This window comes from Columba livia, chromosome 1, assembly GCF_036013475.1.
Source record: "Columba livia isolate bColLiv1 breed racing homer chromosome 1, bColLiv1.pat.W.v2, whole genome shotgun sequence".
NCBI classification, from domain to species: domain Eukaryota; kingdom Metazoa; phylum Chordata; class Aves; order Columbiformes; family Columbidae; genus Columba; species Columba livia.
Window position 1 is genome coordinate 145,632,037 of NC_088602.1, and position 13,690 is coordinate 145,645,726.

General features: G+C 42.5%; 1 protein-coding gene across 1 annotated transcript in view; it reads left to right on the forward strand.

Annotated features, from left to right (window-relative positions):
- TMTC1 (transmembrane O-mannosyltransferase targeting cadherins 1) overlaps positions 1-13,690 on the forward strand; it is a 150,405-nt gene that overhangs the window by 81,726 nt on the left and 54,989 nt on the right. The window contains exon 9 of the mRNA XM_005500319.3: positions 2,979-3,100. Coding sequence (XP_005500376.2) covers positions 2,979-3,100 — 122 coding nt within the window. The remainder of the gene's footprint in view (positions 1-2,978; positions 3,101-13,690) is intronic.

The following is a 13,690-nucleotide window of genomic DNA, read 5'->3' on the forward strand; positions in this document are numbered from 1 at the left end:
GCTCTGGAGTGACTGTAGCACAAGCTTGGCAGTTTGACCTGCAGGCCCTTCAAGGACTGGCTCTTCACAAAAGCCTCTGTCTGAACCAAATGTTTTAAAGAGGGTGCTGCCAGATGTTTCTTGTTTCAGAAATAAGTAGCGCCACAGAGAGCTCTGCTACTCCATGAGGCTGGTTCATGCTTCTGGGCTCGCGTTTCTGAGGGACTAAGCTGGTGGCCTTCCACCGCCTTGGTCTAATTGCTGTGACTTGTGGAGGTAGAAAGGGCACACAACGCCATTTTTTCCTTCAGCTGAGCTTGTTGCCACATTTTCCTCTTTCTCATTTGATGTACAGGCTTAATTTGTCTTTCTCCAGCATTCAGTTTTCTTTGCTTATCTGCAATGCTGCAGCCTTGAGTAACACCGTATCCTTCCTAGCGATGTAAACTAGAGGGTGCTTTCCCAATTATTGATTTTAACGAACAGCAACTGGAGAAATATTTGATAGCTGGTTCATTTGAAACCAAGAGCATATCCTGGGGACAGAGAACATTTTATACATTAGCAGTGCACTCCTTTTAGCCCAAGATGATTTCTTGTGCCTTTGGGTCTTCATTGTGAAACCCCTGGGGTAGAGTAGTGGCAGCAAATGGGCACCATAATTAGGCCAGACAAGGTGAGAAGGGAAGAGAGTGTCAAAGAGCAGGAGAGAAATGGATATCAATATGTCCCAAGCTGGGTGGGAGGGAAGTTGGTGTTAAGCTAGGACTGATATTTTGCATGTAGACTTGAGAAATAATTTTTTATCCTTTTTTTTTTTCTTCTTTCTATTCAATTTTCTATTGTAATTACAAGCCAAAATGACTATTACGGGGCACTTCTGCTCATCAGCTTCACGGATTGATGGGAATAATGTATATTTGGTGCTGTTGTGACTGCAAGAAGGCACTGATAACTTCAATTACAAGACACTGAAAAAGTGGATAATAGAACAGGTGATGGTGGAACTGTTTAAAGGAGGTGTTTGTAAAGAAGTCAGAAGACATGAATTCTGCTCCGTTCTCTGCCTTCTGTTTACTCTTTGAGCCAGGGGAAGCCAGTGCACGTTTTTGTGATCCTGTGGTTCAGCTCCTCTGAATCAACATCAGAGCCTTGTAACATGTACTCTTGCATCTGTACCCATAGAAAATGCTCATTGTCTTTCCCACGTAGTAAGATCATGGAATCACAGAATTGTTTTGATTGGAAGAGACCCTCAGGGTCATAGAGTCTAACCATAACCTAACCCTGGCACTAAACCACGTTCCTAAGAACCTCATCTAAACACCTTTTAAACACCTTCAGGGATGGTGACTCAACTGCTTCCCTGGGCAGCCTGTTCCAATGCCTGACAACACTTTCTGTGAAGAATTTTTTCCTAATATCCAATCTAAACCTCCCCTGGTGCAACTTGAGGCCATTTCCTATTGTCCTATCACTTGCTGCTTGGGAGAAGAGGCCAACCCCCTCCATACTACAACCTCCTTTCAGGTAGCTGCAGACAGCAATAAGGTTTCCCCTCAGCCTCCTTTTCTCCAGGCTAAACAGCCCCAGTTCCCTCAGCCGCTCCTCATCAGACTTGTGCTCCAGACCCCTCACCAGCTTCATTGCCCTTCTCTGAACTCTCTCTAGTACCTCAATGTCCTTCTTATGATGAGGGGCCTAAGATAATGATTTTAATAATGGGACTTCTGAATTTCCGTCACTGCCTTGGCCAGTGGTAACTGGTGTGACAGTCTCTAGCTGGGCAAAAAAAAAAGCAAGACAGTTTGTTCTGCTCAGCACAGCGTCATTGATTGAGCTCCTCTACTCAAAAATCTTGTTCAATGTTTCTAAATTTAGATCCCTCTAGTAAAGGGAAGCCAATTTCCTCTCCGAAGTAGAGAAATCACCCACAATAATTAAGAAGTGCTGCAACCATCATGTGATTTTGGTTTCATCTGTTTCTAAGTGTGATGAAGCTTCTCCCAATGGCTGCAGAAGGGCTCTGAGGAGGCAGCATCATCGCAGGGCAGGAATGCACAGATGTCTGCCTGGGTGATTTAACAGACCTAATGCTATGCTTCTCTTAGCCTGATTTTATTCATTGAGATCACCAGCAAAAAGCATGAGCTGATTCAACATCTTGGGGTGAAATCTGAAACTCCGCTTGCCCAAGGAAGCTTGGGTACCTCTGTGACAGGAGCAGTGGCTGCTCTTGATCGCAGTGTCCTGAGATGCTTGTGCTGGCCATGCAGCAGCTGTTTTCTGCATGTGACTATTTGAATTCTCCTCAAAGAGTGAGCCAGCATTTAAGCGAGCTCAAGTGAAGGGCAATAGCTGAGCTCAAGTGAAAGATGTGAATTTTAACATATAGCACGTCTCAAATTTTCAGCTCTGAGTATGGAGACCTCCTATGTTAAAGTATCATTTCAAGTTTAGATATTGCCTGAAAAGGGATAGAGTGACTGCATTAATGTGCCATTTGTGACTAGTTTTCTTTACACAAAACATGACTGCACAGTTTTTTTTCTCAGCTATAAGCTTTTAGGATTGAGCACAGCGATCTGTGTGTATGTGATATGCATTCGTGTATTTACATACAGCCACACTGTGGTAGACATGCTAATATATACATTCACGCTGTTCTATACTTACGTATTACCAATATGGGGTATATCTTAAGTACTATCTATGCCATCTCAAGGGAGCTACAATAGAGCCAACTTTGGAAAACATATCAAGGGTAATAATACACACTGTGGTCAGTGTTTATGTGCTTTCTGGGCATATCCAAAGCACAGTATGTAAATATGGAAGAACAGTGTCTTGGAATAATTTCTTTTAAATGCAGAACATATCAAGTGTTAATCTAAGTTGCTTGTTTTATGAATAAGGATATCAAAAGGAAAGGGGAAAGTTAGTGGTGAATGAAGTTGCACTTTTTTAGTTGATACTTGTTTAATTTTGTATTATTGCAGAAACTGGAACACAAAGAAGTTTTGGTTGGCTTGTTGTTCCTGGTTTTCCCATTCATCCCAGCCAGCAACCTCTTCTTCAGGGTGGGATTTGTGGTGGCAGAGCGAGTCCTTTACATGCCGAGGTAACTATTGCAATTGAATTCCTTTCTAATGGGACCACCATCCCATTTCTAAAAGCAAACGTAATTGCTTCTTCCCTTATACAATACTTCAAACATATTGCTATTCTCTGCCTTTCAGTTTTGGCATGATAGCATGAGAGATTTTGTAGTTGTTTGAGAGCAAATTTCTTGGCAGGAGCAAAGCTACCCAAAATTTTATTTTATTTTATTTTTTTTAAACAGAGAAGTTTTGGTATGCTTGAAACAGCTCAGTACAGAGATGAGGTGTTGTTTCTTGAGGGTTGTTCTCCAAGACTCTTTCTCTTGGTATTATGATGGCATTATCAACTTTAGTTGTCCAGTGTCTTTACCTAATGAGCAATATCTGAAAAGTTAACCTGTGATATTTTTATTGTGGTATTACTCAGCTTTCCTACTACATTAGGTGGTCAGTAAAAACAAAGGTGACAGTACTGCTGTGTTAAAAGCCTGCTGGCTTCAGTTGTGGAATATATGCCTGACTTTCTGCCTGTAAGCCATTGACTGCATACCCATCTAAGAGTGGAAGATTTGCAGTTGTTGAAGAGGATGACGAAAATCTAGCCACTTCTCCATCCTTCAGCCTCTGCCTTGGGATTTTGCTCCACTTTCAGCCTCTAACAGTTGTCACTTCAGCAATCTAGGTGCTTCTGATTACATTTTACTCAAGGACAACTTTGAGGTGTTACGTCTGACATCTCCACAGTATCCAGACCAGAGAGTGCAGTGGCAAAGAACATTCATCCAAGATGCACCAGACTGTTGCCCATTTCACAGAACCACAGAACGGTTGAGGTTGGAAAGGGACCTCTGGAGGCTGTCTGGTCTCAACTCTCTGCTCAAGCAGGGCCACCTAGAGCCGGTTGCCTGGGACCATGTGCAGATGGCTTTTGAACATCTCCAAGGAGGAAGACTCTGCAGCCTCTCTGGGCAACCTGTGCCAGTGCATTTTTTTCCACCCATGAACATAAATGGTAATTCTTGGAGACTGCAAGCCAGAAAGCCCAATTATACTGTCGGGTGCAGGGGGTCAGCATCTGTTATCTCTGATGGGATTGTGGAGCTCTCGACAGAACACTAGTCCTCAATTTCACTTGGGATTACTTTGTGGTAACTGAAACAATAGTTTTAGCCCACGAAGTGTTTAAATTGGATTCCTCAGAAAAAATTTATTCCTCTAAAAATTCTGAGAAAAACACTTATAGGTGGTCTTTTGTAAAGTCATATGCATATTCTGATGGTTATTTGTATAAGCACTAACACAAAACAGCTGCTCATTGGTGTGAAACAGGCTGTGTAGGAGCTGTTGTATTTATAACAAGCTTCCTTAGGCAGTAGGCTATATCTCTGTGCTCCGTTATATACTTATTCACTTTTTTGGGTCAAATCCTACTGACTTTATTCAGATGACTAGCCCTGCTTTTGTTTGCTGATAGTATAAGTGGAAGTACAGTGAGTGAAAGTTATCCCTCGGAGTTATTTTGCAAATGATACCCTCAACTAATGGATCTTGCATCATTTCAAATTAACTTGGAAATCAGATTGCTTTAAATTCATGTAACAGAGAATGAGGAAACACATGAAAGCGCAAAGCTATTAAGGAAACAGTCAGCTGAACACAAGGTTTTATTGAGTGGTTGCATTTCCGAATCTCAAAAGAACAACTGCGAAAAATACTTCAGTCATCAGCAGTTCCTTATCCTCCTCCAGATGAGACTGCTGATATAATGAGAGGAGGGGCAATGAAGAAGAAAAAAGGGTACGTTTGCGCAGGCAAAATTAATCAGCGTTAACATGTGTACATATAGCTTGTGTAGTGCTTTTCTTCTTCCTGAGGGCTTTGCAAATATATGACCTACAAAGCAGGTAATTGATAGTTGCTGCCTTTTTTTTTTTTCAGGCAGGAAAATGGAGGCAAGAGGATTAAATGATTTCTCTGGAGTAAGTCTGTGTCAGAGTCCCTGGATCTCAGGCTTTGCTCAGATCACTAGTGTCCTGCTTTGCAATATTTGGGTTTTGCCCTTCCGCCAGGCTGGCAGGCAACTAGCATGAGAAGGGACGGCAGTTTGTGGTGGAGATGGGCAGTTCCCAGCCAAAGGATCCAGAGAGAGCTGAACTCTTGGCTCCGAGTTACAAGGAAATGAGCTCTCTTACATCCTCTGGGTGCAAAATGACGTGAGAGGTGACGGAGACTTCTGCAAACGTTCATGACTATGACAGGACAAAAATCACCTTGTTTTTTTGCTGTTCCTTGGGAGTGGGGCAGTTTAATAGTGACAGCTCTAGGAAGGGCTGATGTTCTTTATGTAGAACAGTCTTTAGCACTTTTCTTACATTATATCTTGAGTAGGGCTTTTCCTGTGCTTTGCTATTCCTTCTCTACAATTCATTTAGCAAGTCAGAGGTTGTCATTCTCCTTTATTTAGACAAAAGCCTTGAATGAGATGGGGAAAAATTAGAGACCTGTCTTTCTAGGCTTATGCTGCCAGGTGCTTTTCTATCTCTGTTTCAAGCAATAGCCTTCTATCAATATTTATGGATGTGGCAGTTGTGTATGTGTGTCACAGACAGAAGTCCTAATTCAGTATTGCTGAGTAGTTACCTGGGCAAAACGTCAAGCATTTTCTTTCCAGTAACAGTTAAGCAAGAGCCAAAGGATTTATGTAAAAGATGTTGTAAATAGAAAGGAATAAGCCTTTTTGCGTGATATCTCATTATATGTTTGGGCCTTGCCTTCTGGGGATTGATGGGTATTTGGAACAATTCCTCTTCTGTCTGCAGCCATGCCTTGGTGAAGAGTGATATAAGCTAAGTCACCGTGGTTGAATGTTTTCTTTAATTGGCTGTAGCAAACCAGAAATATTTTGAGAAAATATTTATTTTTATTTAGTTTTCATTTGAGGGTTACAAGCACGTATTGAAATCAGGAATTTTTAATGATGGTATTACTTTAGCCTGAAAAATTTCACAGGAAAACAATTTACTGTCTCTCAAAATTTAATTTTAATGTTGTTGTTGTTTCCGTATCTTAAGAAGGGAGAACTTGTTTTCAGGAGGGCTAGGGCTGTGAAACAGGTATCTTGGGAGTGATGGACAGGATGCAACTCTGTAGGCCACAGTTTTGCAGAGAGTTATCACAATCAATAGCTGGATCAGTGAAAGACTTAAACCACCATGGGTTTTTCCCCCTTCAAAATGCAGATGTAGTTATGGCTACTGCATAGCTGCTACTGCTGCTCAGAACACCACAGGCAGCCTCATTGCTTGGAAATCTAGAAGAACTATGTGCATCCAGTTATTCTGAGCTGTGAGCAATTTGTCAGTACTCAAGCAGGAGCAGCAGCTCTTCCTCTGTGTTGCCCTTCCCCGTGCAGGAACTGGAGAGGCAACGCAAACCCTTGGGCCATCCAGGAGCTGCCTGCCCTAGTGCTGTACCAGGAGAGCTGGGGTTGCTCTCACCTCATGGGATTGGACCTTTCCTACCAGAGCAATTTCTATGTTTTCCTCATCTTTCACTGCTACCCTGAGAGCAGTGGCACCTGGCTGGGCTGCTGTATCGTAGCTGGACAACTTAAACTGTTTTTACAGCCTCATATGAAACAACAAACCAACCAGAGCATTGCTACAGGGCTTATTTCCAATGTGCTGAAAGCAATAGGCCGTCCAGTGGTACCTGCACCATTTTTATAGCAACTTATTCATGGTGGATATTGCAAGGACTGGGTTGCACAGTGCACACTCCCAACACAGGCAATTATGGTTGCTGTCATTTTTTTCACCAGATCTTCAGTATATCAAGAGTTTGTGTTGCAACCCTAATTGTCAATACTAGAATATGAGATGACTGCTATATACAGGATGGCATTTGCTTCAGTCTCTATCTCAAAATCTGCAAGAAAGCCAGAATCCAGAAAGGAGTGCACTCGTATTTTTCGGGAACTTAACACATCATGTTAAAGCTTTCCCCCTGCCATAGCAAAGCAGGGACCGTATGGAAGTATTACTTTTGCATAGAGCATGTTTTTGATTCTTTGTGTTAATGCTTTTTTTCCAGTTAGTGTATTCTGTACAATCCTGACTTCTGTAATTGAAAAAGAAAAAGAACCCGGTAGGTAGTGGAATCATCTGTAATTTTTATGGACCTGAGCAGAAGTCGCCTTTACTTACAAGGCAGCCACTTGAGGATGGGACTTACTGGTGCGTCACTTTTTCTAGGAGCATGTTATGCTCTACACATTATCTTCATTTTTTTAAAGACCAGTTGTGTAATGGAGTGGTGTTGTCTTTTCAGTGTCCTTTGCCACCCCTTTCTTTAAGGTTATTTGAAGCTACAAGTTCACCAGGAGCTGAATTCCTGTTTACTTGTTCAGCTTTCCTTCAGTATCAGATCACATCCAGCTAGGCATCATCTGATTTACAGAAGCAGCTCCTCTTTTCAATTGGAGTCAAACCCCAACCCCAGAAAAGTCAGCAGTGAAAGTCCCGTTGGTTCTGCAGGGCTCGTTTATCTGCTCCCTGATCTCAATTCAGCAACATAATTAAGCTTTTTGCCGGCTTTCAAGTTAAATCCACAATTCATTTGGGATTCGGATATGGAATCCAAGTTGCACCTGCTCCATTTACTTAAAAAAACATGATTTTTAGTGCTGCTTTTTTTGCAAGAGCCACTGAGCCGCCAAAGTTTAGAAGGAGCAAACTGGATTAAGTTCCCTGTAGTTCAGCTGCAGATGTGAGGGCACTGGGAGGGGACTGGGAGAGCATTACATGATAGCAGTGGGTCAGACCCCAGCCCCATCCTGGTCCTTTTTTACCTTGAGGGGTTGCGTGTCCCTGCCCCAGGGTGTCAATTCGAGCAGAGCTCTTCAAGGAGGAGAGAAGGTTGGGATCTTAGCTGAGGCGAGTGACTCCAGTTCTGCTTCCCCATCCCAGGAATAATGACTCTGCTCTGCCCTTTGGAAGGGAACAGAGGGAGTTCTGATTAATTAATGAGAATTAACTGCTTATAGAAAGGCTAAATGCTGCAAGCATCTACCTTCCAGATGCACAACCAAACCTAAGCTCCCAGCTTTTGAAGGCTTGCCCACCCCTATTAAACACTTTGAGGAGAAATCAAAGCAGCCATCCTCTCTTAATGCAGGCAAGAAATTATGAGATGCTTGTGCCGGATATTTTGGCAAAAGGCAGTAAAGAAGTAGAAATAAAAGCCAAAATGATTCTGCAAAGCTGAAAAATATTAGCTTGTGGTGCATTTGGTCTAGACTGCAGTCCTGTGTTATTCTAACTAAATTTAAAACATGCTTTTGAGAAACATGTTGCTCTTTGGCTATGTACAATTGATCCAGGAAAAAGGTACATTTGTGTTGCATATGAGTGTTCCTGGCTATACTGGAAAGGTTTTTGGTTTCATTGTGATATATTAGGTTAAAGGAAAACCTTTAAATGCATTTTTTCTGCTCTTGAAAATAATGCAGATATGTAACTATATTGCTTCTAGAAAACAGTAATAAATTAAGTTAATGTCATCTTGTGGAAATAATCTACTTGGTCGTGTTGATTGAAAGAGGAATTCTTATTTACAAGGGAATATGGTGCCGTTAAGAGGATGCCTTATGAAATTTAATAGAAAATATTTTCTTACATGAAGTTTTTGGGGACTTGCAATGGAAATGAATGGGAAATTATATCCCTACTATAGAATTCCAGAAGTTATTATAGTATTTTAATTAAAACTATAGCACACAGACCCTTCCTCAGTAACATATATAAGATTTAGGGAAATTTCTGTGAAAACCCTGTGGAATTATATCAGATTTTTCATTTATAAAATGTTTTCTTAGTGCATATAGTAATCAAAAGCCTGAAAAGTTTCTCTGTTACCTGGAAATATTTCAGATAGGAATCCGTTAGAAGGCAAATCTTGGACTCAAGTACTCTAATGAAACCGGTTTGTTTATCACGTGAGTTATTGGAAGGAAGGGAAGGGGAATGTGTCCAGATGTTAAATAGCCATTCAAAGGTTAGTGAAATCATTAATTTCTAGTCCATATTTTCTGTCTAATAAGGGAAATAAGAGTTCCTGCATCTTCTCTAATTACATTGTGTTCTGATTGGATGACCACATTGCTAGTGGAGGTAAATCATTTTGGTGACTTAGCTGATCCAAGTGTCTTTAACATAGACCTTCATATCTTTTAATTTAGAGCCAAGGACAAAGTCTAACACTAAAGCATAAGATACTTATCCAAATTAGATGTATTGTGCCAGAGTTTATGGTTCTCTATGTCTTTGTATTATGACTTGCAGACTTTATTCAAGGAAAAGGCCTCTTAATCCTGGTGAAACTTGGCATTTTATTCAGCAGAATCAGTAGTAAGTTAAGTATGTTGCCTGTTACTTGGTCGTCACACTGATATTTCTGAGCTGTAAGGCTTGTTTTTCTTTTTTTTTCAGTGGGATCTAGTTTGTGTGCTAAATATTATATCTTGGTGATGGTTCTGACATAATTTAAAAACCTCTAGTAACCAAGGGGAAAAAAAAAGAAGATTGATTCCATGTCATCATTACTGGGAGACAGGCAACTTAAACAAAATTTTTTTCCCCAAAAGTCAGTACCAGTGAAGATGCAAAAATACTGGCTGTCTGTGTGTGATGGAGGCACATCCTGCATCCTCCTTGCCTTTGGACATTTCGTCTAAAGAGGTGACTGTTCCTACAGGTTTTTCCCTTGTATCCCTGACTGTTTGAGAAAGTTTTGATACAAGATTTTCCCACTGGAAATATGACATTTTAGTTAGCCCAAACTTTTTGTCAAGGTGCACTGACTACAGTGAAATTTTAGGTAAAATGGCTAGAAACAAAAGACTTCTCCATTCCGTCTCCATCCCTTTGTGTTCAAAAGGACACGGACAACAGAAATGGACAGTTGGATGGATCTGACCCAGAACTGCCTCATTTACAGAGATGCTTATCTGAGAGTTGGAAAGTCATGGTCCATCTGCCACACACCAGCAGTTTTCCAGGATTGTTAGCACTGGATCTACACACTGCTGGATCACTCAGTGGCGGCAGTTTGATCCAGACCTGATCCAGGCCTATGCCTGCACTTATGTCACATTAGCTAGCTCATAACTCACTGAATTTAGATCAGCCTTGTACCAGGTGCAAAAGAAAATCTTGATCCAGCAGTAAGCTTGGCAGCACAAAGTTAACTTCTCAAAAATTCTTGGCATACATTTGGACCAGCGGAGCGTGGTTATTCTAGGTCAGTACTTGGGCATTGATGGCTGGAGAATTTTGGGGATCCCAAGCTCGGAGCCCTACAAGTGCACTTGCTGCATCCCCAGCTCTAAGCCTGACCGAGTGCAGTGGTTTGAATATGAGTGATCCAGATTGCAGTTAGTGCCTTAACTTGTGAGTTTTGGGCTTTTCTGAGTGACCTGAGTGCACGCTAGCATGCACATATAAATACAGAGTTTTTACCGACAAAAACACTTTTTAAAAGTTCAAATTTTATCCTGGCCCAAAACAGCTCCAGCCTCGGAAAACTTGACATTTTTCATAAAACAGCATCTTTGCTACGCTGCCAGCGCTGCTTGTTGCTGGAGCTCCGTGCCTGAGAGTGCTTTTTGGGACAGAAAGAGCTACCCTGGCCATGCTTATTTTTGTCAGCGCTCCCTTCCGCATCTGACAGCTGCGTAGTGAGGCAGGAGCAGACCACATGGCGTGCCAAGCTGGCTTTTTGCAATCAATTACTCCCCATTAGAGAAGTGTGAGCAGAGCTGATGAGTTTAACAGGGCCGAACTGCCTTTTTCCCCTGCAGCGACAGCCCTGCCTGCAAGCTGCCTTTCAGCTGATTTGGGCTTTTCCTCCCAGGGTGTTTCCCCAGCTCAGGCTGCGGAGCTGGAGCGCCTTGGACCCAGAGCACGAAAAGTGTGTCGTGCCAGGTAACATGTGTGAGACTGGGGCTGGGAAACTTGTGGGGAATTTTAAAACTGAGAGAACTGAATGTTTCTGTTCAGCATTAGGACCTGGCCTCAGACATGGTCTTCTCACTGCTGCGCTCCCCACTCTCCGAGGAGCAGCAGCAGGGCAGGTGCTTAATTGAAGTTGTGCACGTGAGGGTTAAACTTGCTTCAGAGGAGCTTGCAAGTGAGGGTTAGTTTTTATGGAGGGAAAGGGAGTCATCTTAAATAAGCACTGGAAATCAAGAAGGAGGTTTGCAGCCCAGAAAGAGCCTCCGGGGTGAGATGTCAAAGCCAAGTGCATTTTCTGGTCTCAGTATAGTTTTGAGATAATCCCTTTTGCTGCATTAGCAGCCCCTGAACAGGGCAGTATTTCTTCTGTACTTTGACAGGCTGCTTGTAGGCAGCTCTTTTCTTAACTAGTATATATGTATGCATCTGGATTCTTATCTATGCTGAGCTCTGAAATCGAGTAAATGCTTTGATGAAATCAATGAGTTTACTCCAAGTTTACCTGTGTAGCTGAGATTAAATCTGGTTAAAAAAAAAACCAAACCAAAACAACACAAAAACCAAACCAAAACATGAGCTACTTTACAAGATTTGACATCCCCAAAATAACCATTACGAAGTGTGAGGAAGGCATCTTTTCTACATAGTTTTTTCCACTTATTTTAACTCCTCAGTTTACAGCCCTACCTGGTTGGGTTAGAAAAGGCTGGGGCTGCAGCGCTAGAGGCTCTTGCGTGGTGCCTCCAATTTCAGCGCTCAGCCTGCTCTGCCCACATACTCCTCCACGGACTGGAAACCTGCACTCTGCAAAGTCGCACCTCAGAAAACACAGTAAGATGCGTGACTAGAACATGCCTCGGTTTTCAGGAGCTTTTTGAAGCACTAGGTCTCTATGCAGCTTCTGGAGGAGGCAAGATGGTTTCTGATGCAGACAGCTGTAGCAGAACATTCTGATAATCTTGGGCTGCAGCACCAACCACATGTGTCTTTGATTAGATGCTGTTGCCAAGAACAAAATGCAGTGAAGCTGTTCCTGACTTTTACTGAAAAGTGATAAACCTGATCCACAGAGGGAAAGAAGAGCTGTGTGTAAGCGTTGTTAGAACAGCCTTGCCTTGGGAAAGGGGCCATAATGGCCAAAGCAAAGGTGGAATTTGTGATCTAATCACGGGAGAAGTATTTGCAAATATTAAGTATCTGCTGTTTTGGCTCTTGTTTCAATCAGGCAGTATCTGTAGCATGTTGTGGGAAACAGGGTCCCTGTGCCACCTCATTCCCATCTGCTTGTGCCTCCTCCCACTTTGCTTCCTTGCAGGTGGAACAATATTAACAAATCACAGAAATTATAGGTGAAAATCTGTCACTGCACAGCTCCCTGCCTGCGATCTGCCAGAAACACATGGCAGTGGTGCTGTGGGCCTGCCTGCCAGGTGCAGCCCTGCCCTCGCTGTAATTTGGGACCTGCCTAACGTACCACTTCAGTACCTCATGAGTCTGAAACACGAGGAGTCATGAAACCGTTAGCCTGTTGGTCCGTGTGCTGAGCTGTCCTGCAGCTTCATTGAATTTCTGAAGCTGCAGGTTCTTCTGTAATAAGTGTTCTCATAGTGAGCCCATGGAAAAACTATTACCATGTTAACCTGTTGGACTGTTACTCAGGTCTTGCTTTGCATCTGACCCTGGGGACCCAGCTGGCGTGGACTTTTCACAGTGGGGAACGGTTGCTGTAGCAGGCTGTTGCTTATCCTACAGAAGAAAAAAAAAGCGTAGTAGTTTTACAGTAATCCAGTGGAAAATGGACTTATAAAAATAACAGTGGGCTGGGGATTTTGCTTGTTTCCAATTGTTTCGTTTTGGCTATGAAGTATTGCAGAAAAGTACTTGCATGACGGGATGACAATGCCAAGAGAAAAGCCCTTCAGGAGAAAAGGTCCTCTCCTTTCCCCTCCCAAGGAAATGCTAGAGTTAAAATACTAAACAACCCCCAAACCCACAATCCTGCAGCCACCATACATATGCAGATAGCTATGGAGATGTCTGGAATGTAGTACTTAGAGTAATTTTTTCAAGTGGCAAATGGGTCTTTGATGAAAGTGCTTTTGAGACATTTTCTTTTTTTTTTTTTTTTCCTCTAAATGGATGTGAGTAAAATCTGATTTACTGGTGAGCCAGCAATAACATTTGATATGGAGCCCCTAGCACTTTGAGAAGAAAAGTTAATGTATTTGAAATATTCTGTGTGTTTATAGGTGATGACAGGGTCAGGGCAGAGTTAACCACATAGGAATTGTCTTAGAGTCACCTGGTGAGTTACTTTAATTAGACAAGTACAGTCTCACCTGTATGGGCTCTCCCACTATGGTACTGCTGCTTGCGCTGCTGCTGACTTGCTAAAACTCAGCACAGCTTGCGACAGTTTATCTAAAGGTTGGTGAGGCTGGGATCAAGGGAAATGGGATGAACTTGCATCTCATGGGTGAAGCACTGGGGGGAGGCTCTCCAGGTCCAGTGTGTGTCAGGGCATGTTGCTGCTGCAGCAGCTCCATTATGGCAAGCTTGGTGCTTTACTGGTTCCAAACTTCACGGCACTAAAGCTGA